General features: G+C 54.0%; 5 protein-coding genes across 17 annotated transcripts in view; 3 read left to right on the forward strand and 2 right to left on the reverse strand.

The window, feature by feature from the left end:
- GFOD2 (glucose-fructose oxidoreductase domain containing 2) overlaps positions 1-10581 on the forward strand; it is a 45436-nt gene extending 34855 nt beyond the window's left edge. For 7 of the 10 annotated variants that reach the window (XM_049704002.1, XM_049703999.1, XM_049704003.1 and 4 more), the window contains 3 exons: positions 87-432; positions 9025-9919; positions 10017-10581. In XM_049704002.1, the coding sequence (XP_049559959.1) occupies positions 174-432; positions 9025-9919; positions 10017-10107 (1245 nt within the window). In that variant the 5' untranslated portion in view covers positions 87-173 and the 3' untranslated portion in view covers positions 10108-10581. Of the gene's footprint in view, positions 1-86; positions 433-1327; positions 1353-9024 lie in introns of those variants that run through there. The other 3 variants (XM_033407673.2, XM_049704007.1, XM_049704006.1) reach the window with 3 other exon arrangements.
- Positions 10582-10719: 138 nt separating this feature from the next.
- Positions 10720-20791, forward strand: ENKD1 (enkurin domain containing 1). Of its 3 annotated transcripts, none has more exons than XM_033407678.2 (8): positions 10720-17140; positions 17370-17469; positions 17566-17760; positions 18328-18500; positions 19509-19634; positions 19734-19897; positions 19998-20134; positions 20224-20596. In XM_033407678.2, exons 2-8 carry the CDS (start codon positions 17385-17387, stop codon positions 20382-20384), a joined length of 1041 nt encoding a protein of 346 aa, XP_033263569.1. In that variant the 5' UTR covers positions 10720-17140; positions 17370-17384; the 3' UTR covers positions 20385-20596. The 3 variants fall into 3 exon arrangements, with proteins under 3 accessions (XP_033263569.1, XP_033263567.1, XP_033263565.1); XM_033407676.2 differs by lacking the exon at positions 10720-17140 and adding an exon at positions 20631-20791 and having other exon boundaries at positions 17147-17469; positions 20224-20324; XM_033407674.2 differs by lacking the exon at positions 10720-17140 and having other exon boundaries at positions 17147-17469.
- Positions 15222-16867, reverse strand: C20H16orf86 (chromosome 20 C16orf86 homolog). Its single transcript, XM_004280841.2, is given in 4 exon segments — positions 15222-15631; positions 15735-15982; positions 16315-16544; positions 16754-16867. Coding segments are annotated over 4 exon segments (993 nt in total). The 5' UTR covers positions 16859-16867.
- On the reverse strand, positions 20785-22877 carry PARD6A (par-6 family cell polarity regulator alpha). 2 transcript variants are annotated; one of them, XM_049704008.1, is made up of 3 exons: positions 22505-22877; positions 21906-22128; positions 20785-21668 (listed from the first exon to the last, which is right to left on the reverse strand). In XM_049704008.1, the coding sequence occupies exons 1-3, from the start codon at positions 22565-22567 to the stop codon at positions 20914-20916; spliced, it is 1041 nt and encodes a 346-aa protein (XP_049559965.1). In that variant the 5' UTR covers positions 22568-22877; the 3' UTR covers positions 20785-20913. The 2 variants fall into 2 exon arrangements, with proteins under 2 accessions (XP_049559965.1, XP_004280892.2); XM_004280844.3 differs by having other exon boundaries at positions 20785-21665; positions 22505-22821.
- Positions 22840-26428, forward strand: ACD (ACD shelterin complex subunit and telomerase recruitment factor). The gene is made up of 12 exons (XM_004280845.4): positions 22840-23828; positions 23911-24044; positions 24197-24290; positions 24377-24453; positions 24564-24608; positions 24724-24758; positions 24910-25061; positions 25140-25236; positions 25323-25409; positions 25602-25975; positions 26105-26196; positions 26278-26428. Exons 1-12 carry the CDS (start codon positions 23730-23732, stop codon positions 26354-26356), a joined length of 1365 nt encoding a protein of 454 aa, XP_004280893.1. The 5' UTR covers positions 22840-23729; the 3' UTR covers positions 26357-26428.

Raw genomic sequence — 26428 nt, forward strand, 5'->3', positions numbered from 1 at the left:
AACTTGCTGCTTCTGAATCAGCCCAGAAAGTAGCCTCAGCTGAGTGTGCCCTCCACTAACAGTCAGTGTCCTGCTTTCTGTTCCAGGAGCCATGTGTGACCAGGACTGGGGGATGGTCGTACTCATGCTGGAGACTCTTGTGAGGAGATGAGTTGGTGAACAGAGAAGCCAGCATGAAGATGCTTCCCGGAGTGGGCGTGTTTGGGACTGGCAGCTCTGCCCGGGTTCTGGTCCCACTGCTGCGGGCAGAAGGGTTCACGGTGGAGGCCCTGTGGGGGAAGACTGAGGAGGAGGCGAAGCAGCTTGCCGAGGAGATGAACATCACCTTCTACACCAGCCGGACCGATGACGTCTTGCTGCATCAAGACGTGGATCTGGTGTGCATCAACATCCCCCCTCCGCTTACCCGACAGATATCTGTGAAGGCTCTAGGTACGGACAGTCAGGCCATAGCAAGGGCAGAGTGCGCCTCCCTCTCAGTGGTCCTTGAGTGACACTGCTCTCCTCTGGGCCTGGGTGGTCCTTTTTGGGCCTGGGTCTGGGACAGCACTCATCCCTGAAGCAGTGCCGAGGGAGGGCACGTTGGGAGGCCTTATGGCTGGGAGAGGAAATGCTCCAGTGGCTGGGAGACATGCAGCGTTCCCCACCTCCAATAAGTAAATCCCTGAGCAAAAATTAAGCAAATGTCTTTCGAGTTGGCCTGTCACAGGGGTTAGAGATTATTACATTTCAGGCATTGTAAAGTTTGCCTCTGTGAAGTCAGAGTTCAAAGACCTGGGCACTGGGGAATTGGCTGTGATTGATGCATTTGTTCTTCCATTTCTGTGGCACGCAGCACCACAGAAAGGAGAAGAGGATGTGTATCAAGGCTGCCATTTCTCATATTTTGTCAGTCCTTGACTAGATTGAGCACACACCCTTCCCGCCAAGCTTTGCCATTTTGTATGCCAGAGGGTGGGAAGGCTCTCTGACAGCGCTGGGTTTCCCTGACAGGACCCACAGATCAGCCTGCTCACATCTCTGCTCCCTCCGGAAATAGTTTGCTCGGCCACCTCCTGCCCCTGGCTGGGCATGGCTTGGTGCGCCGTTCTCCTGCAGTTCCTGTTGGGCTTCTCTTTCCTGTCAACTGTAGAAAAATTATTCTCTTTGTCTTATATAGGAATCAGAATCTAATTTAATAGGAAAACAAACCAGTAAACATTCATCCAGCAGTTTTTTTAAAAATGTCTCCTGTGTGCTAGGCACTGTCCTGATGTCGTTCTTGACATTCAGAGCAGTGTTGGATTGGAGCTGTCTCTGCTTTCAGATTTCACAGTCCAGTTGAAGAGACTAGAAGTTACACACATTGCAAGGTAAATGAGAAAAGACTTAAGTAACAATTCAGGTAGCATATAATTAATTGACAGAGTAATTGTTTTATATAAGGTGATGGGAGCCAGGTGTCTCTCTGATGCAGTCAGAGATCTGTGGGTCCAGGAACTGATATGCCGTGAGGCTGACCGCCACTCCTTCTGGCCACTACCATGGTGGAGGGTCCAAGGCTCTGCTGCTTGTCTCTCCCGTAGTCTGAGGATAAGAGGGTATCTGTCACCTCTAGCCCAGTGGGTTGGAGAGGATAAGTGTTCATTGAAGTGAGCAGGAATAGCAGTCTGTCTGGTTGTTGATTTAGGGCATGTAAGTTTTGGCCAAAAATTATAGATGGTTTGTCTTTTTCCAGAGACCTCCCTCTGAGGATGTGTGACATTGGAGCTATTCACTGGCCCTAGATTTTTAGGGCAGATAATGCTCCCAGATTGGGTTTAGAAGTAGACTTAAGCCAACACTTCAACAGAGGGCTGGTTCAAGGGAATCAAGCTACCATGGTCACTTGACTTCTCACCATTCCTTGTGGCATGAATGCAGGTTGGTGAGGCCGGGTGTGTGCAGAGGCAGAGTGCTAGAGACTCTGGTCGCCTTCTTGAACTTTAGGGTCCTCACAGAGGCCATTTCTGAGCTGTGTAAGAAGAAAGAGGAGTTCTTTGGGCCCAAGCCTGCTGTTTTCCTGGTACAGGAAAACATTGGACTTTGGGCCATTTAATATAAACAGGAAGGACAGGGATGACCAGAAGCTTCTGGGGTCTTGTATCCCAGCCCTCAGTGAAGTAAGGCCATCAGCCTTCTCTCCACATCTTTGTTGTCAGGAAGGAGGAGGGTATGAATGAGGGTCTTTGGTCTGTTCTTGCAGGTACATGACCACAGGGCCAATTTGGTTGGGCTGGGAGAGCCCTTGTCAGCTGGACCTGCCCTCAGGCGCTGCCCACTTAGGCCCCAAAGGAGTCACTGAGCCTGTTGTGACCATGAAGTTGACTCCCTGTGTGCTTTCTTTCTTTTTTTTTTTTTTAAGTGAGAATTCTGTCTTAATTTTAACTTATATGGAAGAGGGCATGAGAACTCCTCCAGTTTTCCCAAATGACTTGGTGTGAGTACACGAACTGCTGTAGGTAGAGCACCAAACTGACCTTGACATCAGACCCCACTTCTGACCCTATTTCTGTCCCTCTCAACCTGTGTGGGCCCCTGTGAAATGAGGGTATCATTCAGCCTTTCCAGCATGATATATGACTGCCTCCGAGTACTGACCAAGAAAGACACTGGCATCACGTTACAAGGGAAAGCCAGGCTTTCCTGTTGTCCCACATGGAACAGCAGATTTGTTTAAATTAAATTCACATCAAAAATAAATGGTAGGCATCTCTTCTGGATGTTCGTTAGGTAAGTGTTCACTGAGTTGAATGTAGCTTAGAAATGGAACTAAGCGTTCTGAGTCATCTCAAATGTGAAACACTGTTCTGTAGGTTGGAGGACTATATATGCATATATCTTTATAAATATAAATTTATTTATGGCCGCATTGGGTCTTCGTTGCTGCGCGTGAGCTTTCTCTAGTTGCACTGCGCGGGCTTCTCATTGTGGTGGCTTCTCTTGTTGTGGAGCACGGGCTCTAGGTGCACGGGCTTCAGTAGTTGCGGCACGCGGGCTCAGTAGTTGTGGCTCGTGGACTCTAGAGCACAGGCTCAGTAGTTGTGGCGCACACGCTTAGTTGCTCTGTGACATGTGGGATCTTCCTGGACCAGGGCTCGAACCCGTGTCTTCTGCATTGGCAGGCAGATTCTTAACCACTTTGCCACCAGGGAAGTCCCTGGAGGACTGTATTTAAATTAATGCCTCAAAAGCATGACCCATTCTTTCCTCCTGTAATGTAAAGCTCTGGAAGGAGCTCCTTCTTGGACCTCCCTCCCACCCCCACCCCCCCATCCCACCCATCTAGCTCATCACAGAGTACCGAGCTGAGCTCCCTGTGCTATACCACAGGTTCCCACTAGCTATCTGGTTTACACATGGTAGTGTACTTATGTCAAACCTAATCTCCCAATTTATCCCATCCTCTCCTTCCCCCACTGTGTCCACACATCTGTTCTTTATGCATCTCTGTTCCTGCGCTGCAAATAGGTTCATCTGTACCATTTTTCTAGATTCCACATGTATGCATTAATATACAATATTTGGTTTTCTCTCTGACTTACTTCACACTGTATGACAGTCTAGGTCCATCCACGTCTCTACAAATGACCGTATTCTGTTCTTTATTATGGCTGAGTGATATTCCATTGTATACAATGTACCACATCTTCTCTATCCATTCATCTGTCGATGGACACTTAGGTTGTTTCCAGGTCCTAGCTATTGTAAACAGTGCTGCAATGAACATTGGGGTACATGTGTCTTTTTGAATTATGGTTTTATCAGGATCTTATTTTCTACTTTTGTTTGACTTTTCATTTTCTTCCACCTCAGATTTCATCCGTGTGGCTTTCCCATGAATTCCTTAAAGGAGAGGGAGGGACTCTAATGTTTTATTTCTCAATTTAGAAGTGGTTCAGAAAAATTTTACTGTACAAAGTGCCCCACCATTTTTGCCATGTTGAATGTTTTCTTAAATCTGTCACTAAAAGGTAAGTTTCTGTGCCCAGTTCTTGGCACTTGTGTGCTTCATTAGAAAAATGCTGGGTTTGCCAATCCTTTCCCCATGGGCTTTTAAGATAACAAGGGATCATTCCTCAAGCAGCCTGACCCAGAAAATATAATCCCAAGAACACCAGTCCCTTGGGATGCCTTCCCTGACCCCCCAGTCCAGATCAGGTCCCTGCTATATCTTTCATATTAACATTAATATCATCTTCATTGCATTTATCACAAGTGCAATTCTACTTGTATTCATAGGATAATTTGATTAATGGCTTTCTCTCCCACTAAACTGTAAGTTGTCTGAAAGTAGAGATCATGCCTGATGTTGTGTCCTCTGAGCTTAGCACAGGGCCTGGCACACTGGTTGAATGGAAGTGTTCACAAATTCTACCTGTGCAAGCCCAGTCTGCTGGTGTGACTCAGGGAGCTGACAGGGGCTTGTGACCCAGGAGAGACTGGGCTGTGGACAGCAGTGATTCTGTCTGGTGGCTATCAAACTTTCTTTTCTAAGTAGCAGAACATTCTTTGTTAAAAAAAAAAAAAAAGGCAGAATCCATGGATTTTGTAAAACATAAAAGTGTTGATTTTTCTGGGGCTGCTTCTCTTCCCTGCTGTTTGAAATCATTTGTCTAGTCCCACACCTCTAAAGAGGGAAACAGCGGTGTTGTCCCAGAGCTGTGAACCTGTGGTGCGTTACTAAGGAACAAAGAGGTGGTTTGGGGCAGCTTCTCAGGGCACTTTACTCCTAGGTCGTCTGGGGAGCATGAGCTGGAGAGAGGCTTGCAGTCTGGAACTTGTTCAGCCTCCAGAAGATCTGAGCTAATGGCACTCGGCATCCATGCTTTCCCCATTCCCTGGAGACAAAAGTGGTTTTCAGCTTCTCTAATATCTCGTTGATTTCCTAACAGGAAAGCTAGATAAACTTAAATAAACATGTCTTTCAAGGCAACCCCACTCTTCCTAAAGGTACAGGACCTGTGCAGCTGGCCTGCAGGAGCCTGGTTTAACTCAAGATGGCCTTTAGCTCCCACACTAGTAATACTACTGGGTCCCAAGTTCAAAAGCTCTCTTACTGTTCAGGCTCAAGAAGGAAGGCCTCTTCCCCTTCCCTGACCTCTCGTGGCATGAAGTAAATATTACTTACTCTAGTTTTATCACCACCAAACTCTCAACAGCCGCAGGAGTCCTTTTCCTCCCAGCCCACCTCCTCTCCTCCCCACCTTGCAGTGTCCACCCCAACCCCTGCTGTGCATAGTTGTAGCAGGAAACCTCTGGGTTGGCCAGAGCTGCAGCCAAGTGGCCAAATTCTCACCCAGTACTGTGGTTCTCCTGTCCCTAATCCTAAAATCCCACAAGTGTGGGGAAGCATTGGAGACCCTCCAAGAGCAGATAGTGATAGCAGTTAGGTGCTACTCTCCTTGTAGGGCCCCGCTCCAGCTCTGGACCCCTGTGCAAGGACCTCTCCCCTTGCCTTGTCCCCCTGCCCTTTCCACACTGCTCCCCGCCTTGGGCATGTAACGCTTGGCTAGCTGTTCTGTTGTCCTGCCAGTACCTGTTGTAAAGCTTTCATTACTGTTTAGAGAAGAGCAGGAGGTTTCAAGAGTTTTGTAAAGTGAAGAGATTGAATTGGGTCATAGGCTACACATGTGTTCCTCCTTGCCGCAGCACTGAGCTTCGTAACACTGGGAGTTCATGCCCGAGAATCCCATATGTGCAGATGGCAAATGCTCTGTGGGGTTCTTGAGGGTCAGGGTGGCAGGGGAGAGGGTAGAAAGTGAGGGGAGCTTGGAAGGATTGGCCAAAGGCACCAGATTATCTCCTGTGGGCTTTGTCAGGATGTGAGCTTCCGAAGGACTGGTCTGGGCCTAACTCTATGAGAGGCCTGATAAAAAGCACATAGAATGAGAAAACTCATCTATGTTCATGTTGATCTTTAAACTTCTTTTTAAAAATTAAATTTTCAAAATATTGAACATTGATATTATTGGCCTGGAAATGTAGCTTCTGTGTGAGTCTTAAAATCTGAGTCACAGTGGACCCTTTTTTTTCCTGTATTTATGACGTCTGCCGGGTCTCTCTCATGGTGATGGTTATAAAATGTACCGGTGACAGAGCTGTGCTGGGCTGAGCACTTTACATATACTGCCTCACTTGACTTACTGTTCTACCCTGCATGGTAGATGGGACTCTCCTTTTACAGTGTAGTAAACCAAAGCCCAGAGAGGTTTAGAAATGTCCCAGGTCATGCAGCAACCAAGCGAGAGAACCAGAATTTGAATCCCAGAGTGGCTCCAAAGCTCGAGTTTGGCACCAATAAATGGCCCTTTCTGAGCAGCCAGCTGTCCTGGGGCCCCATTGTTTCTGTTGCAAGGTGGCCAGACAAGTTCCCCTCCTGAGCCTGTGTGAACAGAATCCATCAGAAGAAGCTACACCCAGGGACTTTCCTGGTGGTCCAGTGGGTGGGACTCTGAGCTCGCATCGTGGGGGGCCCAGGTTCAATCCTTGGTTAGGGAACTAGATCCTGCATGCCGCAACTAAGAGTTCACATGCTGCGACTAAGAATTCCACATGCTGCAACTAAAAAAAAAGATCCCGCAGGCCACAACGAGGATCCTGTGTGCGCAACTGGGACCCAGCGCAGCCTAAATTAATAAATAAATATTTTTTATTTATTAAAATAAAAAATTAAATAAAAATGTAAAAAAGAAGAAGCCGGACTTCCCTGGTGGTGCAGTGGTAAAGAATCCGCCTACCAGTGCAGGGGACATGGGTTTGAGCCCTGGTCCCGGAAGATCCCACATGCCGTGGAGCAACTAAGCCCGTGTGCCACAACTACTGAGCCTGCGCTCTAGAGCCCGCGAGCCACAACTACTGATGCCTGTGCGCCTAGAGCCCGTGCTCCGCAACAAGAGAAGCCACCACAATGAGAAGCCCACGCACCGCAACGAAGAGTAGCCCCTGCTCGCCGCAACTGGAGAAAGCCCATGTGCAGCAACAAAGACCCAACGCAGCCAAAAATAAATAAATAAATAAATAAATAAAATGTATTTAAAAAAAAGAAAAAAGACTGAGGGAGACCAGTTAAGTTACCATTGCAATAATCCAGGCAAAAAAGTGTGGTGACTTGGATGAGGAAGGTGGCACTGGTGGTAGTGGGAACTGGTGAGATCCTGGATGTAGTTTGAAAGCTAAGCCAACAGGATTTACTGATGATTGAAAGTGGGATGGATGTGAGTGACATCCGTGATTCTGGCTTGAGAAACGGGGAGAAATGAATCGCCATTGACTGAGATGGAGAAAACTCAGGGAAGGGAGTATCAAGAGCTCAGTTTGGGATTCCAACCCTAAACCTACCCCACCACCTTGAATGTCTTTGTGAGTGAGCTACCAATTATCTATCCAATTTCCTACATTTCTTATCGACCCTGTGTAAACCCTCCAACCTGTTTCCTGGTGTGCACTCAGGACTTTAGGAATCCCAGCCGTTTCCTCAGTGCCTTTGCACATGCAGTTTCCTGCCTGGGTGTCCTTTCCCCCTATGCTCCCTGGAACATTTGCTTCCTTAAAGATCCCTGGCGGCACTTCACCATGAAGTCTTCCCTTATTCTGCCATCTGTACCAGACCCTTGAGCTTGTTCCCTCAAGAAGCCCATGACTTCTTGGGTGAATTGAGGTCGTGGAATTTGAGTTGCACCCCAAGGGCAGTGTCTGTGGAATGAGTAATGGAATAACTGGATGTCTTCACCCTTCCCTAGCTTGCTGTACCCCCAAACCTGTGTGTGTCCAGTCCATACGACTTCTTGGGCTTTGTAAGTTTTCTGTTGAAGATACTAGCATAAGACTTTCTTCTGCTTGAACCATCCCAAGCTCACAGGAATACTCCAGGAGTTGGTGTCTTTTGGCTGTTCGTACCCTCATGAGCTTTCATCTCATGATGTGGAGGAGTGTTGATCCCTTCCTTTTCCTCGTGTGGGAGCTGCTCAGTCCTCTTGGTCTCTCTCTTCAGGGCTTTGTCTAGCTTTGTTTTGCTCTCTGGGTGCATTCCAGCTGCGATGTACTCAGAACAGGCATGAGACAGAAAGGATGTTTTCTCTCCCTTTCCCCTCCTACTGGAGCCAAGCATTTTCGGGCCTTATGACTACACTAACTTGTTGAACCAGTGTTTTCAGAGGACAATCTGCGAGGAATCTTAGAGCCCTTTCTGCAGTTACAACTGAGAGTGCCAAGCTCATCCCCTAGAATATAGATTTGATTTTCTTACCCAAGCTGATGATCTAATAAATGCATAAAGGTACATAAGCATGTCCAAGAAGCATGTCCACCTCTCCAGCCCACTTGTATTAGGCAGTGTTCTTGAGATAAACAGAACCAGGAGGATGTATATTGAGAGAGGGAGGTAGAGATTTATTTTCTAAAAACTGATTCATGCTATTGTAGGAGCTGACAGATCTGAAATCTGCAGAGCAAATCTGAGTTCCAGCAAGAGGTGATGTTGCAGACTTGAGTCTGAAGGCAGTCTGGAGGCAGAATTCCTTCCTCTTCAGGGAACTTCAGTCTTTTTTCTCAAGGTCTTCATCTGATGAGTTGAGGCCTACCCACATTATGGAGGGTAATCAGCTCTACTCAAAGTCTACTGGTTTAAATGTTAATCAGATCTAAAGATATCTTCCCAGCAGTGTCTAGACTAGTATTCGATGGGCACCATAACCTAACCAAGTTGACACATAAAATTAACCTTGTACCACCTCTCTACCTCCCACTCCTGGTTTGCACCTTCTGCCTCTACTCCTTTCATTTTTCCTTTAAGAACTTGCTTCTCTTTCTCGAGCCCATAATTCTTTCTCTAGTCCCAGTCACTGGGTACTGTTTTCATCCAAGCTGATCACCTTTCCTCTTGTCCCAGGTCACCACCTGGTCTCAGGCAGCTTTCCTGAGTCACCTGCCTTCCAGAAATGGGTTTTCTTTTCCCAGTGTAAACCCCTTGGGACTTTGAGATTTCCTGCTGTGTTTTATTCTCAGGCATTGGGAAGAATGTGGTTTGTGAGAAGGCAGCAACCTCGGTGGATGCCTTCCGGATGGTGACAGCCTCGCGCTACTACCCACAGCTGATGAGCCTGGTGGGGAACGTGCTGCGCTTCCTGCCTGCCTTCGTGCGCATGAAGCAGCTGATTGCTGAGCACTACGTGGGTGCAGTGATGATCTGTGATGCCCGCGTCTACTCGGGCAGCCTGCTCAGCCCCAACTACGGCTGGATCTGTGATGAGCTCATGGGCGGTGGGGGCCTGCACACCATGGGCACCTACATTGTGGACCTGCTGACCCACCTGACTGGCCAGAAAGCCGAGAAGGTACATGGGCTGCTCAAGACCTTTGTGAGGCAGAATGCAGCCATCCGTGGCATCCGGCATGTCACCAGCGATGACTTCTGTTTCTTCCAGATGCTTATGGGTGGGGGTGTGTGCAGCACAGTAACACTCAACTTCAACATGCCAGGCGCCTTTGTGCACGAGGTCATGGTGGTGGGCTCTGCGGGACGCCTTGTTGCCCGGGGAGCTGACCTCTACGGGCAGAAGAACTCTGCCACACAAGAGGAGCTGCTGCTGAGGGACTCGCTGGCTGTGGGCACGGGGCTCCCCGAGCAGGGGCCCCAGGATGTCCCGCTGCTTTACCTGAAGGGCATGGTCTACATGGTGCAGGCCCTGCGCCAGTCCTTCCAGGGGCAGGGGGACCGCCGCACGTGGGACCATACCCCCGTCTCCATGGCCGCCTCATTCGAGGATGGGCTCTACATGCAGAGCGTGGTGGATGCCATCAAACGGTCGAGCCGATCCGGGGAGTGGGAGGCTGTGGAGGTGCTGACGGAGGAGCCCGACGCCAACCAGAACCTGTGTGAGGCGCTCCAGCGGAATAACCTGTGAGCCTGCACGTGGGCTCCCTGCCACGGGGCAAAGGGTGAGGGAGGAGCTGTGATGGGAGGGCTTGGTTATAGCACAGTGTCTTTCATTTGATAGGTCAACTTGGGCAGAGTTGAATTCGGGTGAATCTGAAGGTGGCCCCAGGAGAACGCCCCCTCCAGTGCTCATTTACTCCTCAGACTGGTGAGGCGGTGCTGTTCCTATTGCCATGGCTGAGAGGGCCGGCACACTGCACAGGGCGGAGCTGCCCCCAGTGTGTGAGCAGTTCCAGCAAAGGCTTGACTTGGGGGCTTCATCAGCCTATTTGTGGTCTTAACTGGATGAGAAAGCACAGCAAGGAGCCAGCTTGGCTTGATTCCTCAGGCCTGAGGAGAAATGACAAGAGGCCTTGTTTCCATGCCCGTCCTGGGCTGGGGCATCTCAGGAATGGTGAGGGCAGGAAGTCATCCCTCAGGGATCTGCACCTGCCCTCGCTCCCATGTGACCAAGCCCTTCCGGCCTGCAGGCTGCCCCTTCCCTGGCGGGGAGGAGGGGTTCTGTAGTAAATGAGCTCTCAGGGGCTGTTGACCTAGGGCAGAGGGCCCCTGAGTTGGCAGAGAGGAGACAAGGGAGAGCTCTGGGACATCTGATAAATGTTAATAAATCAGAAAGTCTGACACTGTGACATGTGGTTGTTGGTTGTTTGTTTGGTAGATTGGGTTTCTTTAATAATGAAAGGCTTGTTGATTGTTGTAGATTTGTTTCTATTTTTCTCTTTCCTTGTGGCTCTATGGCAGCCCTGACCTGCTCTGGATCCTTCACTATCTAGCGGGACACACAGGCTCCTACCACTGTCTGCCCTCATCTCCTGGCTTATTCCTTGCAGCTGAATCCCTCTGGAGCCCTCCAAGAAGTCTTTCCTCAGCAAACAGGACTTAAGACTTCAGGGGGCCAATCAGGCCTGACGTTTAAGGGGAGATAGTGGGAGAGTTCGAGGTCTCCCTGGGCTGGAGGTCAGGAAGGGTTCTGTTCTTGAAACCAAGGGGTTGGCTCCAGAGGAGCCCTGGGAGAGGAGGGGTGAGGAGTGGCCCCAGGGAGGCTAGACGGGGTGAACTGGAGGAAGGCGCTGCCCCTCGGAAGCATTGTAGCCGGGGTGTAGCCGAGCACTGCCTGGCCTAGCCAGCCAGTCTCCAGCTCTGCTTTTACTAACCTGTTCTCCCCACAGGAAGAGGCTTTTAACCCTGTCAGTCAGAGGCAGGTGGGGCAGGACGGTGGGAAAGGACACATCGACTCCTTTGTTCCTCTGCCAGAATTAAGTCTGGACCAGACTTTCCCCTTCTCTAAGCTTCCCTCTTTCTGGTCTGCTGTGGACTCCTCACCAGAAAGAGAGAGGCTCAGAGAGGGCTCCCTCTTCCTCCTGGCACCCTTTATAGGAGTCACCAGGCCTATTTTCCTGTATTGTCCTGGTTTCAGACCTTGTCTTTGTGAGGTAAAATAACAGTGGCTAGTGTTGGGGTGTACTTACTTCATATTGGGGCCCCAGGGATAGATGGTTCACGTGTATTATTCTATTTAATATCCAAACCACTCTACGAGGTACTACTATTAATATTCCCGTTATTCAGAGCAGAGAGGGGCAAAGTTACTTGCCTCCTGTAAGTTATAAGTGACAGAGCTAGGAGCCTGGTCAGGGTCCTCTTACTACAGAGCCTGACCCTGAACTATTCCTTCCTTAGTGCCTGTGGCATCTCAGACTCTTGAGTGCCCAGGCATTGCCCCTCCCCGCTCGGGTCCTCATCCAGGTTACATTCCTCTCTACAGCAGGAATCTCAGCCTGGCCTGAACTAGTAGGTGGACTGTAGAAAGAACCCCACCAGGCAGGATGCTGGTAGAGGTGAAGGAGGAGAAGCTGCTCCCTTCCTCCCGGCTCAGCTCCAGGTCATCCTTCTGTGTGTTAACAGGATGTTGAGATCCCCCCTAAATTTGGGTATTGACCAAGAAAGCACATGCATCCATTGCATCCGACTCAGATGCTCTTACTTAAGAAAGGGCCATGTTATTGACCCACAGTGGCACTTAGGTTTTATAGGACTGCAATAAAACCTCTGGTTTACAAAGATGGATTCCGACCAAGTCCTGGGGCCGACTGTACATGGGCTTAGGGCAGAGCTACTCTTGAGGACCCAGGTCCTCTGTTGGTACTCTGCAGAACCTAGGTCCATGGCCATCCCTCAGACATCTTTACCATCTTGTATCTCTTGGATTGGTGTGGGGGAGGAGAGGTACCATGAAGTGGCCCAGATGCCTGTTCCCAAGGAAGCCAGCAGGGTTCTGGTTCCCAGAGGTGACAGTCAACTGGTTCCAGGCTTGTCCTGCAGCTCCCCCTCCTGGAGGAAGTCAGCATCACCTTCCAGGACCTGTTTCCCAAATCTCAGGATCTTCCTTGGGTCAAAATAAAGTTTTTCCAAGCCAATGGAAAGGCAGTTAGCTTTTCCTCTCTCTTACAGCAAGCAGAAGAGAGCTTCCAGAATACCTTTTGCTTATTTTCCAACCCCCAACCAAATCTAGGCCTCGCACTCACCCAGACAATGGCAGCAGCCTCCTCACCTCCCTATCGCCAGTCTTTCCCTTCTTTATTCCGCCCTTCACGCTGATGCCCAAGCAACCTCTCCAAAACGTCAGGCCAATATCCCTCGTTGCCTACACCCAGCCTGGTCTGATAGCCAGGCCTCTGCTTCAGCCATGCTAAATGGCCCTCCTACATGGGGCTGACATCTTCCACACTAGTGAGGCTTCATCCCTGGCATATCCTCTGATTGGAAGGCCACCCAACTCTCTCCTTCAGGAAGCAGCTGGAGAGCTGCTTCTTCACTCCTGCAGGCAAAGTGGCAGTCACCCCCACTACCTGTGGCGCCACAGCTCTGGTCCTCAGCCCTTCTGTTATCACGTCTCCTTGAATTATGCTGCCTTAGCATTACACACTTAGAGTGAGCTTCTAGGAGTGGTAGTGGTGTCTTGTTCCTTTCTGTGGCTACTATCACCCACCCTGCTTAGACAAGCCTGACAAGTGAGTAAGCCCTCAGGAAACAGACTGACTCTTCTGTGGTTACTGAGTATTTCCTACGTCACCTGTGAAGAAATAGGAACAGATCTTCCTTATCAGTGCTGGCCTGACCGACACCTCCAGCCCTGGAGACCACACAGAGAAAGGAGATGCTCAGCCTTCTTGGGTCAGGCCTTAGCCAGAGAGCCCCCAGGTTCAGAGATCTTCAGGGCTCAGGAAAGGGCAGGCCCTCCCTGGGCCCCAGGGTGTGGTCTCATGCAAGGCCACTCCTTTGCAGGCCTCTGCTTCCTCAGCCATAAAGTCAGGAGATCAAACTCAGTTATCTTGAAGAGCCCTCTACCTCTAAAATTCCTGGAGAATTCGTGCTCATCCCTATGGACAGCGTTTCAGTCTGCATGGTCCCTGTAGAAGTATCTCCTAGCTCAGTCAGGTCACTGCCCAGGGAGAAGTGTGGGCAAAAAAATAAATGTCCTGATCCCACGGCTTGCCCTGAGACCTTGTCATGGGGCCAGTGAGCATCCAAGTGACCCTTAAAAGAGGGAACAGCCTGGGATTATGCCCATTTTCTTCCTATTTCCTCCATATGGGCCTGCCCACCCCCTCCCTTCCTGGATGGCCAGGCCATTCTTACAGGGGCCCCCCCATATGGTCCTGGACTTTGGATGGCCTCAGCCTTTCAGATCCTAACCTGTCCCTCTCTGCAGCTTCCTTGGCTCCCCACCTTGGTCTCCTTATCTTGGTGCCTTTCATGGGGCCCCTCTGTTAGGTGGATGCGGTGCAATGACACATGGCCTTGGGGAGTTCACAGTCTAGTCCCCGAAATAGTTATATAACCCACAGTGGTAGTAGCGTGTAGATGCTACAATGCAGGGCAATACAGCACTGGGTGCTGCCTGGCTCAGCAGGAAGCAAGGCGCCGTGAGTCTTCAAGGGTACATGTTATACTAGCCAGGTTGAGGGTGAAGAAATAAAGGCATTTTAGGCAGGGGAAGCCCCACAGGCAGAGAGGGAAGGTAAGAAAAGGTGTAGTTGGTCAGGGAATTACAGGAAGCCACTAAAAAGTTTTAAGGTAGTTGGGGTAAAACGAGCAGGGTGCTAGAGGGGTAGCAACACCATCAGGGGTTCAGGAGTGTGTAGCAGAATCATTGGGTGGGTTGGTGGGGCAAGGGCCCACCGGCAGGGAGACTAGTGAGCTCTCACCTGGAGATGACAGTGTCCCAGGCAAGGGTGCTGACGGGTGTCCGAGAGATTCTCTGTCTGAGAGGGTAGATTCACCTGCCTTCATGCCTGATTAGCTGGCAGGAGTCAATGAGCAAAGAATAGGATGGGGTCTGGGGTGATATCAGGATTTTGGCTTGAACAACTGTGTAGATGAGAAGCAGGAAGAAAAGCAGGTTGGAGGGAGGAGAAATCCATTTAATCTGGAATTCCCTGTGTTTACGATGTCTGAGGGACATGCAAGAGGACCAGGAGGCAGCAGGATAGGGGCTTTCCAAAATGGCCAGCACTGGCCCCCTCTTCCCAGAGACCCCTGAGGATCAGGCGCCGCAGTCATCCAGTGGCTCAGCCACAGGGGTCCAAAGAGAACATTCACCTCTACCACCACCCCTTGCCTGCCAGAAAAAGGCACCAATTCCTCTGTCACCAGGGGCCACTCTGGGGGCAAAGTCTGGTCCAGCTGTGAGAGCTGCCCCTCCTGGGACAGGCAAATGAACTCTGCCACGTCAGAAGGAAGATTCCAAGTGTTGGTCCCCTCAAGGTCAGATCAACGCAGGCCCCTTCCCTGGGAGACAGGGAGCAAGGCCAAGCACCCGCTTCCCATGACGTGACAGTTCTTTTCCTTTCTCTTCCCCAAGTTCTTCCTTACCAACCGCCTTTCCATCCCCACTGTTATCTTGTCTGACCTTCAGGTTCATCTGAGGAGGTTTTAAATGCACAGAACCAGGCCCCGCCCCTGCAGATTCTGATTCATTTAGGCCTGGGGTAGTGCCCAGGAATCTATATTTCTGTCAAGTTCTTGGGCAATCCAGTTCACTCTACTGGGGAATCCTCCACCCTTCTTCCCAGCCTCTCCCTCTTCAGGCATCTTATTTGGGGGATCACAGTCTGAGAAAAGGAAAAACGTTTATTTTTAGCAAACCCAAGATCCCAAGTAGGGGTAGGGGCAGAATCCCCTCTTCCACCTGAGTGCCTAGGGCCATAGACTGCTGCTCTGGTTCAGGCTTGGGAGAAGGGGAGCCCCCAGTGGGGCAGGACAGTCACTTGTACTGAGGAGAGGGTGGGGGTGCAAGTGGGGCAGCGCAGACACTTAGCATCTTGTTGGTGTCCACCTGAGTTGACTTGAGCATCTCAGCCTTGAGGCAACCGCTGACGCCCAGGCTGGGCAAACCCCCAGGCTCCTCGCCAGCTTCCTCTCCCAGGGGAACCAGAGTGTAGGTGGGGGTCATGAACATATTGGGGCAGGGCAAAGTGAGGCCTGAGCCCAGCTCACCTGCCGTGGGCAGCAAGGCCTACAGTTGTTCCACACCTGTCTCCTTGGGGATGAGGGCCAGCTCCGACTCAGGCTTCACCTCAGCCTCGGCCTCCCTGTCCCCCTCCCGTGCCTGGTTCAGCTCAGGGTTGCAATAGTTGATGTACTGGTACAGGGGCCGCAGGCGCTGGGCCTTTCCTGCAAGGACCCGGGGCAGGGCAGGTGCTGGAGCGCCAAGCTGTGCCATGTCAGGGGTCCAGCAGGCGGGGGATAAAGGGAAGGCCCGGGGAATGCCACTCACGCTCCAGTCCTAAGGTCTCTGAGGACGCAGACACTGTGCTGGCCACCACAGGGAGCACTGGGGTTCCCACACTCTTGCGCTTCTTGGCTTTTTTGTGCTGTTTGGCAGACGGCAAGGGCTCACTCTGGCTACTCTCCCGCTCCTCCCTCTGCAGCGGCATCCCCTGTGGCAGCTCAGCTTCAGCCCTAGGATGGGCTTGGTGGCTAGGTCCTGGGAGGCTAGGGGACAAGAAGTCCTGAGGAGCCAGCCTCCAGCCTTGGCTCCTGTGCCCTGTCCTAGGGAATAGCCCTGTCTACCTACCACCCCAGGCCCAGATTCTTGTCCCTTTCCTGGTCAGTGAGGCCCGGGGCTGGACAGGGGCCAAGAGCTCATGAGTTCAGCCCCTTACAAGGCTTTGAGACTCCCTCTCTGGATGTTCCCTACATCAGAGCTCTTGAGGGACAGAAGAGGGGAGGAGTGATGGTGGTGGCAGGGGATAAGTATGTACACTGCAGGAATGCCCGATTTAGGAATCCTACGGAATCCACCCCCATTCCACCTCCCCAGCCCTTCAGCTTCTTCCCTCTGAAAGCCCCCTCACTTGACCAGCTTCCTCTTCAGACCATGACTGGTCCTCACAATGGAGGCCATAGGCCTGGGGCCTTTCTCCTCTAGTGCCTGCACCTCTGGCTTGTGCCTCTCTTCCTCCAGCTTGAGTCTTTCCTCCTGGATCTTTGGCTCTGAGACTGGCCCTGTTGGACACTTGTCTTCACCCTGGGTTTGGCAGGCTTCATGGGCTGGCACTAGGCACTGGTCTCCCATAACTGGACACTAGAGGTGACACATAGGTAACTGGTCACCATGGCCAGGCAAAGGATACAGGGATCAGCCATTAGATACCAAATACAGATGAAGGGCACCAGCCCATGCCCCTCCCAGGCTGTGGAGCCTGTCCTGGCAGTTAGGGGGTCATTGCACAGAAGCTGGTCTCCTAAAGCTCTGTGGCCAAGTGTTTGAAGGCTAGACAGCCTAATGGTCACCTCAGAATTCTGCGCATGGCCACCAGGCACCTCCGTAAGCTGTGACTGTCCCAATGCTGTTCCCTCTTGGGCCCCTGGCCGCTTCTCAGCCCCTGCTGAGGCCATGGCTGCGGAGGATCAGTGCATCCTCGACGGTTGCTTGGGGGACGTGGGGGGTGGGAGGTGGAGGGCGGACCCTAGACTGGTAGACCGTGAGCTGACCCCGGAGAAGGGCCGGGTTGCGAAGGGCAACTGGCAGCCGGTCTGGCCCCACCCTCAGCTGGAACTACAAGCCCCAGAAGGCTTTGCGCCAGGGGGCATTGGCCCCTGACCTCAGGGACGGAAACCATTGTTACCTGGCAACAGCAAAGAGGTCGGGTGGCGGCAGCGGGCGGTGAAACTGCTTGGGTGAGTACCCTGCCCGGGTGAGGAGGGGCTGCCAGCGGGGCAGGGAAGTGGGCTGAGAGCGGAGGTGGCGAGCGCAGGCCAGGGTCGGGAGGCGGGGCGAGGGCCAGGAACGCAGTCAAGGCGGCACAGCTGGGGTCAGGGCCCGGGTCCAGGGAGGAGGTACTGGGCTGAGGAAGGGGGTTCGGGGCCGGAGATGCGTAGCCCGGCAGGCCTCGGTGCATTGTTGCAGAAGGACGACGGCGGCATGTGCGAGGGTCCTTCCCGCATCTCGGGGCCCATCCCCCCAGACCCTACGCTCTGTCCTGACTACTACCGGCGGCCGGCCTCGGGTGAGTTGTGGGGTGCCTCACCCTGGCGAAGCCAGAGCAAGGGTCGGGCCCAGCTCCACCATTGAACTCTGCGCTCCGCCCCGTCTGGCCTCTCAGCCCAAGGGCGCCTTGAGGGAAGCACGCTGAAGTTGGGCCTGCTGACTCCGGACCCCGACCTAGACGCCACCCCTCCCCGCGGACCCCGCATCGGTCCCGGAGCCCGAGAAATCCTGGAGCGTGGCCGGCGCGGCGTGGGTGGCGTGCTGCTGCAGCTCGGGGGTATTTCCCTAGGCCCAGGGGCCTCTCCCAAGAGTAAGTTCTGGACAGAAGGGACGGGGCGAGTCTGAAGTCAAAGCTGAGATCAAAAGCAGCTGCTTCTCCTTCCCTGAGGAAGGCTTAGGCTTTACCTCTCTGACTGTTAGTTTCCCCGACTATAAAAGTCCTCTCTTCTTCCTCGCAGGAGAGGACTAGATGAGGTATCCCCCAGAAAACCCATAGCTCAGCTTCATTAATTCATGCATCAATGAAAGGTGGTTTCTTGAGTGTCTCCTGTGTGCCAGGCCCTATAGGTGCTAGGAAAACAAGGTTGGAGAAGAGCATCATCGAATCAAGATGAGAGACAATAAACAAGTGAACTGGTGAATATGATATGCAAGATGATTAATGGTATACTTCGCAATAAAAAATGTAGAAAATCATCAGGAATAGAAGAAGATAATTACTGTGTGAGGAAGGGAACAAGGTGACGAGGTGGACTTAGATGGAGATGTCAGGGAGTTCCTTCTGTGGGAGGCAGGGTGTGGGCCTGTGTGTTCTCTGTTGTGAGTTGGATTGCATGGGCTGTATGTAGGGCAGAGCCTGGCAACATCTTTTCCCCAGGGAAGGACCCTAAAGACCATGAGAAGGAGAACCTGAGGCGGATCAGGGAGATCCAGAGGCGCTTCCGTGAGCAGGAGCACAGCCGGGAGCAGGACCAGTCCAGGCCCCTGAAGGCTCTCTGGCGCTCACCCAAGTATGACAAAGTGAAGTCCCATGTCAAGGCCCAGCTGCAGGTACCTGCCTCAGGCAGCCAGAAGTATTGCCCATCTTTTTGACAGTTATACTCTGATCTGAGTTATGAGGAGGGTGGAAAACCGCAGGGAACTAAGGTAACAGGGGACTAAGAGATAGCTGGTTCTGCTGCAGAGTGGGGCTGGGGGGCTTTCTCAGAAGTGATGATGGCTGGGTGATTCTGAGGGGCAAGTAGGAATTAGGCCAGGGGAGGATGGAGGAGAACATTCTATAGAGATGGAACCTCACGGATAGAAGTCCTAAGACCAGAGGGAGTGTGGGCAGTGGGGATGCTGTGTTCAATTCACTGTGAGGGAAGAAGAGCGTGAGGTTAGGCCAAGAAGTCACCTGTACCCACATCATAAAGGGCCACATAATCCACTTCTTACCTTTATTTCTAAGGACAATGGGAAGGGCAGGGGCAGGGGTATGTATGGTGGTAGGATTCTATCTGGGTAGATAGTGGCACCACTTCTCTGTCCACGGGTCTGAGACGGAGAGGCAGGATTGAGAGAAAAGACAATAAGGTCATATGTGGATGTGTTGAATCAGGAGCATTTATGGGACTCGCAGGGAGTGGGAATATGTCCAGCAAGCAGGTGGAGAATCAGATGCGGATGTCAGGAGTGAGACCCAGGAGTTATTGAGGATCTGGCAGAGGACGATGAGACCAGGGAAGTGACCCTGGATTTGAGGGCTTGGAGACCAGCTGTTGGTGACCTTGGTGGGGACAGAGCCAGAAATCTTGGCTAGGAAGGAGAGAAAAAAGAAATGGTGGCTGAAGCCAGGACTGAGATAGAAGGAGGGGTATTTGTTTTCTTAAAGATGTGAGAAACACACATGTTTAAATGCTGATGAGGAGAAGTCCTCCTTCATGACGAAGGAGGCCAATTCCAGAGGACTGGTGATAGAAAAAGATCCTGAAAGGCAGGAAGGGCAGAGTCTTGGTCTTATGGCTTGAGACCCTGACCTCAGCCTGACTGATCCCTCTGCTATGCCTTGGCCTACAGGAGCCCAGCCCTGCCTCTGGGACAGAGCCTGCCCATTTCCTGAGGGCACATTCCCGTTGTGGCCCTGGGTTCCCACCACCCCGTGTCCCCAGTCCCCAGCTAACCCCACCAGGTCCCAATGCTAAGGTGAGAGGATGTGTGAGGGCTGGGAGGTAGGGCAGGGATCCTGGGGAGGTTCAGGGGCACAACACAGTGCTACCTCATCATGCTTGCCATGTCCTGCAGGGCCCAGGCCCAAGTGTGGACTTCATTACCCACAATGCTCGCACTGCCAAGAGGGCCCCCCGGCGTCATTCTCGCTCGCTGCAAGTCCTGGCACAGGTGCTGGAGCAGCAACGGCAGGCCCAGGAGCACTACAACGCCACACAGAAGGGTCACGTTCCCCATTAGTAGGTCCTACTGCCCAACACCCAGGGTAAGGGACACTTATGGTGGGTGGGAGCCAGCATCTGCCCTGGGATTATCAATCCTGAGTCTGTTGCATCGCAGCTTGTTGGAGCGGAGGGATCTGTGGCGGCAGGAGGCTGAGGCCCGTCAGCACAGCCAGCCGGACCCGGCCATGCCGCCTGGCCACACTTGCATGCCTGAGAACCAGCGGCTGGAGACACTGAGCAATCTGCTCCAGAGTGAGTATGTGGCCAAAGGAAGCTGGATGGGGAACCCACTGGGGACCATGCTCCCCTGCCCAGCACTTACTGTTCTGGGGCCCCTGTAGGCCAGAGCCAGCTGCTGCATGAGCTGGTGCTCTTGCCTGCTGGGGCGGATTCACTGAGAGCCCAGAGCCATCGTGCTGAGCTGGACCGGAAGCTGATGCAGGTAGAGGAAGCCATCAAGATCTTTTCCCGCCCCAAGGTCTTTGTGAAGATGGATGCCTGAGCCCTTTTATGGGGATAGAGTCAGGGGTCTCACTGAGGATCGCTACATGGTTATAAAGGGCAGGACTGGGCCCCATCATAGAGTGGAGTTCGAAGACAGGAGCAGTGGGTGGGCAGTATCCCCAGAGCACTCTTCCCAGTCACTGGTGGCTGTGGAAGGGCCATCCCAGCCTCTTAACCCCTTTGTCAAAATTAAACTTTTTGTACACAGTGGAGTTTGTTTCCATAAGAGCTTTTCTCACCCTAGAAATGCCAAGCCTGGTGTCCTTCCTGCTGATTGACTACAGGAAGGTTTCTCTGCTGCCCTTATCACTCCTCCACTCCTGCCTCATGTTCAGGCCAGAAGGCAAGATTGTGAGATCAAGGAGGAGGCTAGGGCTGGGAAACAGAAGGACCATAACTGCATTTGTAGAAAACCTTTAATGTTCCCCAGACTGAGAGGGCCCCATGAGCAAGCTAAAAAACCCCACTGGGGAAGTCCCTGCCATGTCCCAGCAGCCGGGAAGGGCAAGGGGCTGCATCTTTGCCTGTCAGAGGCTGAAGCCATTACCATTTCCTTGAATGCTACTCCCCCAGCCAGAGCTGGCCTGCTCCTGATCATCCAGGGAGGGCAGAGAGCTGCGGGCATCAGGAAGTAGGCGGCTTGGGCGCAGGTCCCAGCATGGAGGCCCTTGAGACAGCCCATTGGAACAGGGAGGCTCGCGGTTCTCAATGATCAGATCGCTGCTGTCATCGTCGCTATCAGGCTCAGCAGGCCCAGGCCCAGCAGAAGGAGGCCCTGTCAGACGCCCAGATGCCCCACGCACCACATTATTGCGCTGATTGGCTGGCTTGACAGTGACAATGAGGTTGTGGCTGTTCGCGACCATCATGTCTGTTACTTGGTCCAAGGTCTTCCCAGCTACCTCAATGCCATTGACCTCGAGGATCTCATCACTGACTGCCAGCAGCCCTGTACTCTCAGCCAGGCCCCCTCGTACCAGGCGGGAGATGAAGATGCCTGGAACCCGTTGCAGGCCCTGGGGAGCTATGCGCACACTCATGCCATCTCGGATGTAGAAACCCAGGGGGCGGTCGGAACCATGCTTATGCAGCCGCACCCGTCGGTGGGTCTCAGGCAGTAGGTCCACATCTATGACTGAAGAAACCTGGCGGAAATCTTGTGGCAGGCTGATTAGCAGGGGTGGCCGTGTGCGCAGGGATGCCACTGGCCGAAGTAGGAGCCCTTTCTTGCGCCGCTGCAGAGAGTTGGAGGCAAAGGCCAGGCCACTGGAATCAGCTTCTGCTGCAGGAGAGGGGGACGCTGAGATCAGAGACCCTGCTTTCCCATTTGGGCCCTTTTCCATCAGGCCAAGGCCTGAGGAAGGGGGCACTGTAGCTACTTCCTGCCACTTGGAGGTCAGGCCAAGGGCAGGGACTGCAGAGGGTGAAGCCTGGGCACACTGGGCATGGACTAACCCTTCTAGACTTGCCCTGTCACCCTACCCCACAGAGGCTGCCCACTGTACCCCATCCTCCTCACCCCGCTTCTGCACTAGCAGGCGCAGCGGCGGGGGCCCACTGGCCAGGGCCCGGTGCAGGCTGTCGTCGTTGGTGAGGGGCAGTAGGTTGCCGTGAGCATCCGTATAGCCAAGCAGCACGTCCAGGCCCGGGATCTGGTGTACCACACGCAGCAACCGAGAGAACTCTTGGAAGCCGCTCACCGAAGCGCGGGGCAGCGCGAAGCGTCGGAACTCGGCATCAAACTGGAGGCCGGGGTGGGGGGGGCGGGGAGGGGTTAGGATGGAGTCCGTGCCCTTTCTCACCACGGGTCCGAAGGTGGCAGGGGTGAGAAAGACAGGGGGGGGCTTCACAACAGCTGCAGCCTTGCACCCAGTACAAGGGACGCTGTCCAAGGTCTTCTCCCCGCCCTCAGGTACCCAGGCCACAGAGGGACTCTTGAGGCCGGCAGTAGAAGGAAGGAGGATGGATGGGGGAAAGCGAGAAGAAAAGCCGGAGAATGGGGCGTGGAGGATGGAGGAGAGAAAAAGGTGGTGGGGACCAAGGAGTCAGGAAGGGGAGAATGAGGGAATTGGAAGCTCCTAGGGCCGAGGCCGGAGCCGGGGCTGGAGGGGCCCTTACTTTGCTCTTCACCTCGACGATGCTGTCGGGACTGCGTGCCGGAGTCCTCTGCGGCCTGGCCATGGCGGGGCCAGGCGGGCCGGGGATGATGCCCCAGGCGGACCGCCGAGGCGCAGGTGCACAGCCCGGCCGGCCCGCGCCGCCCCGCCCCTGGCGGTAGCACCCGCCCCGCCCTCCTGTCCGGACCGTGACGTCAAGAGGGCAGCGACGGGGAGTTGAACGCGGAGTCCACGTTTCCTAGGAAACGGAGATAAGGGTGGGAGAATCTTTGCGTCCTTCTACGTCATTACGCTACGGTCCCCGCGTCCCGGGAATCTGGGGGAGGGGCTTGGCCAATCCGAGGGGGGAGAGAGGGAAGTATTTGTTGAATGCTGTGTACTTTTTTGTAATTTATCATGTTAATCTTTTTTAAAATTAATTATTTTTTTGGCTGTGTTGGGTCTTTGTTGCTGGGCGCGGGTTTTTTTCTAGTTGCCGCAAGCGGGGGCTACTCTTTCGTCGCAGTGGGCAGGCTTCCCATTGCGGTGGCTTCTCTTGTTGTGGAGCACGGGCTCCAGTGGTTGTGGCACGCGGGCTCAGTAGTTGTGGCTCACGGGCTCTAGAGCGCAGTCTCAGTAGTTGTGGCGCACGGGCTCAGTTGCTCAGCGGCATGTAGGATCCCGGACCAGGTTTCGAACCCGTGTTCCCTGCATTGGCAGGCGGATTCTTAACCACTGCGCCACCAGGGAAGCGTGAATGCTATGTACTTTTATTTCCACTGGCCTAACAAGACTGCGCATTTTGTAGATGAGGAAACTGAGTCACAACAAATAATTGCTGAACTCCTTGGGGTCACAGGCGTTGAAGTGGCTTTGAGCCACCCACTCGGACCACCCTTGGCTGCAGCCTCAGGCCCCAGATCCCTCCCACTCCATCGGAGCCAGCCCTTGGCCCCTTCCTGCCCAGTGCCACAGGAGTCTTGAAGAACGGCGCAAACGCCCGGTCGCTGCTTGGAGAGATGCTCGGGTAAGAGTAAGCAGGACAGCATACAGTTGAACCAACACGGGTCTGCAAACAAGTTCCCGAATAGGACGCGCTCGTGCGCACGCGCGGGCACGCTCATGGGCGGGACCTCGACCTCAGGTCCCGCCCAGCCGCCGTACGTTTCCTCTTCCGAGGAGAGGCGGGGCCGCAGCGCCCGCGGGAAACGCGGTCCCGGGTTGCTCGGCTGGCAACAGCGGCGGGAATGGCAAGCTTGGGGAGTTTGGTCCTGCGGCCTTGGATTCGAGAGCTGGTTCTAGGGTCAGAGGCACTCTCAAGCCCGCGGGCGGGGCAGCTGCTCAAGGTGAGTCCCCACCCCGTTCTCAGGGCCCGGAGACCAGTGCTGGGCCCCGTGCGGTGGGTTTGACGCAGGTCGTCGCCGTCAGGTACTGCAGGAGGCCGAGGCCCCGGGCCCGTCCCGCGCTCCCGACACGTCTGAAGGGGCCACGCTACTTGTGTCCGACGGGACCCACAGTATTCGATGCTTGGTGACGCGGGAGGCTCTGAACGCCTCGGACTGGTGAGAGAGGCTCCGCGGAGCCTGGGAAGATTGGAATCCGGTGGGAGAGCACGAGCCTTGAGCCCGAAGTGGGCGGGTTTCAGGAGGGCGGGCCCCAGGCGGGCGGGGCAGTGTTCAGGCAAGCGCGTTAGTGAGGATCGCGCTCGCTGCAGGGAGGAGAAGGAGTTCGGTTTTCGAGGGGCCGAAGGCCGGCTGCTGCTACTGCAAAACTGCGGGGTCCGCGTCCAAGTCGCCGAGGCAGGCGCGGTGAGTGGTGAGGCTGGCTTCGGTGGGTTACTGGGCCCGACTTCCTGACAACTCCTGAAACCTGGTCCCTGAACTCACCCCTCCAGCACGCGGAGTTCTACCTCCAGGTGGACCGCTTCAGCCTGCTGCCCACGGAGCAGCCCCGGGAACGGGTGACTGGTTGGTAAGTGATGCCTCCACCCTCCAGCTGTACTCCCCACCCAGGCCTGGCTGGCGTTGGCATAGGCCTTGGGCTCCTAGTTATATTGACTGCCTCCTACTTCTCCTTCCCAGCAACCAGGACCCGGATGTGCGGAAAAAGCTCTATGATTGCTTGCAGTGAGTTTGGGGTTGGGCTCTTGGGTCAGGTGTGGTTCGGTCAGGGAATGGAAAATCTGTGTTATCAGATAGGCTTCAGGATTTTTTCTCAGGCTTGTTCCCTCTGTTTCTCTAGGGAGCACCTTTCAGAGTCCACCTCCCCCAGTGCAGGTACTTATAGGGGTTGGTCAGTTGCCCATACTCCCTGAAGAGTGATCTCTCCAGCCATCAGCCCTCTGCTTCCTTAATGAGCTCTTCCCCCCCCACCCCCCCAGTTCCTCTTCTTTGAGCTTCAGCCCATCCCCGGGTCCTCTGTCCCTAGGCCTTTCACTGTCCCAACTTCTGGATGAGGTAGAGGAGGACCAGGAGCATCGGGGGGCGCTAGTGAGCCTGGCTGAGAGCTGTCTGAAGCTGGCAGGCCCTTGCACAGCACCCCCCCTCACCCGCTGGGCGGCCTCACGCTGCAGAGCCACGGTCAGTCTGGGGCTTCTCTTGGGAAATGTCGGAGTGGGGAGTTGGGCAAGGGCCAAACTGAATGTTCTCATTCTACAGGGAGAAGCTGTGTACTCTGTCCCCAGCCTATGGCTGCACATCTCTGAGAATGACCAGCAAATCCTGAGCTCTCTGGGCCCAGGTCAGAGGGCACAGGGTAAGGAGGACTGGAGAGGTCAAGAGGGGAGTGAGTGCCTGCATGCCCAGTGCCCTCCGTGCTGATAAGCCTCCCCTGACCGCCAGGCCCTGAGCTACCCCCACCACACCCGGCTCTACAGGACCTATCGCTGACTCTCATCTCCTCTCCTCCTTCCTCACCCAGTTCCTCAGGTAAGCTGGTGCTCAGGCCCCATGCTCTTGGTGTTGTCTATCAGTTAGATGCCTGGGCTACACAGGATGCTGTGAAAGCGTGCACAGCTGGGTGGGGAGGTGAACACAGTTCCTGCAGGCCTATGTTCACAGGTCATTCAGCTAGTCTGAGCTGAGAGGTCTGTGCCCATGGTGAGTCCCCTTCCTCCTCAGGAGCCCCTGCCCTACCCAGCCACATGCTGTCAGAGGAAAGTGGTGCCAGTATCAGCCTTCTACCTGCCTTGCCCTTGGCTGCTGCAGACCCAGCGCAGAAGGGCAGCTCCCAGCCCCTGTCAGCCATCTGCTCAGCCCATGGCCCCCTGCCCCCCAGTTCCCCACACCCCAGCCATGTACCCAACTCCCCACCCCTGAGCTGCACCCCAAGTCTGTCACCCCTTGGCCATGCCCCCAGTCTACACCAAGCCCCTGTAACCATGGCCCAGAGACCTAGTCTGGAGTTCAAGAAGCTAGAGTTACCCCCTAAGACTCGGCAGCCCTCTCCAAGGACAAGAACCACCAAGGAAGCCCTGGAGTCCAGCTCTGTCTGGGTGAGCATAGCACCCCTTACAACTGGAGGGTAAAATGGGGCTGGGCTGGCCTTGGATGAGGTTAGGGGCCTTTTTGGCCTTTAGGCTCCTTTTTGGCTCCTCTCCAGACACAATACCCGCCCCCTTCAGGACCCCGCAAAGACGCATCGTGACGGTTCTGCCTTCCAATATGAGTACGAGCCACCCTGCCCCTCCCTGTGTGCCCAGGTCCAAGCTGCCAGGTGAGTGCCTGGGGGGTGCCCCCACTCTCTTGGTTACCCGTCCCAGTCTCCATTGGCTTACAACCATGGTTCTCTTCCCAGGCTCCCTCCCCAGCTTGTGGCCTGGGCCTTGCACTTTCTGATGGAGCCACAGCCAGAGGCTGAACTAACCCAGGTGTGAGGGGTCGTGAGCACGTGGGAGGATGCGTGCACGGGTCCGTGCCTGGGGGTGGATAAACAGGGCTTCACACCA

This window comes from Orcinus orca, chromosome 20 (genome assembly GCF_937001465.1).
Source record: "Orcinus orca chromosome 20, mOrcOrc1.1, whole genome shotgun sequence".
NCBI lineage: Eukaryota > Metazoa > Chordata > Mammalia > Artiodactyla > Delphinidae > Orcinus > Orcinus orca.

Coding starts and splice junctions, on each gene's coding strand:
- PARD6A (XM_049704008.1), bottom strand. CDS start 22,567: ATGGCCAGGCCGCAGAGGACTCCGGCACGCAGTCCCGACAGCATCGTC. Junction 22,129..22,504: donor TCGTCGAGGTGAAGAGCAAA/GTAAGGGCCCCT, acceptor CCCGGCCTCCAG/TTTGATGCCGAGTTCCGACG. Junction 21,669..21,905: donor CCTGCTAGTGCAGAAGCGGG/GTGAGGAGGATG, acceptor CCTCTCCTGCAG/CAGAAGCTGATTCCAGTGGC.
- ENKD1 (XM_033407674.2), top strand. CDS start 17,334: ATGCGTAGCCCGGCAGGCCTCGGTGCATTGTTGCAGAAGGACGACGGC. Junction 18,501..19,508: donor ATGTCAAGGCCCAGCTGCAG/GTACCTGCCTCA, acceptor CTTGGCCTACAG/GAGCCCAGCCCTGCCTCTGG. Junction 20,135..20,223: donor ACTGAGCAATCTGCTCCAGA/GTGAGTATGTGG, acceptor GGGCCCCTGTAG/GCCAGAGCCAGCTGCTGCAT.
- ACD (XM_004280845.4), top strand. CDS start 23,730: ATGGCAAGCTTGGGGAGTTTGGTCCTGCGGCCTTGGATTCGAGAGCTG. Junction 23,829..23,910: donor GGGCGGGGCAGCTGCTCAAG/GTGAGTCCCCAC, acceptor CGTCGCCGTCAG/GTACTGCAGGAGGCCGAGGC. Junction 26,197..26,277: donor GCCCAGGTCCAAGCTGCCAG/GTGAGTGCCTGG, acceptor TTCTCTTCCCAG/GCTCCCTCCCCAGCTTGTGG.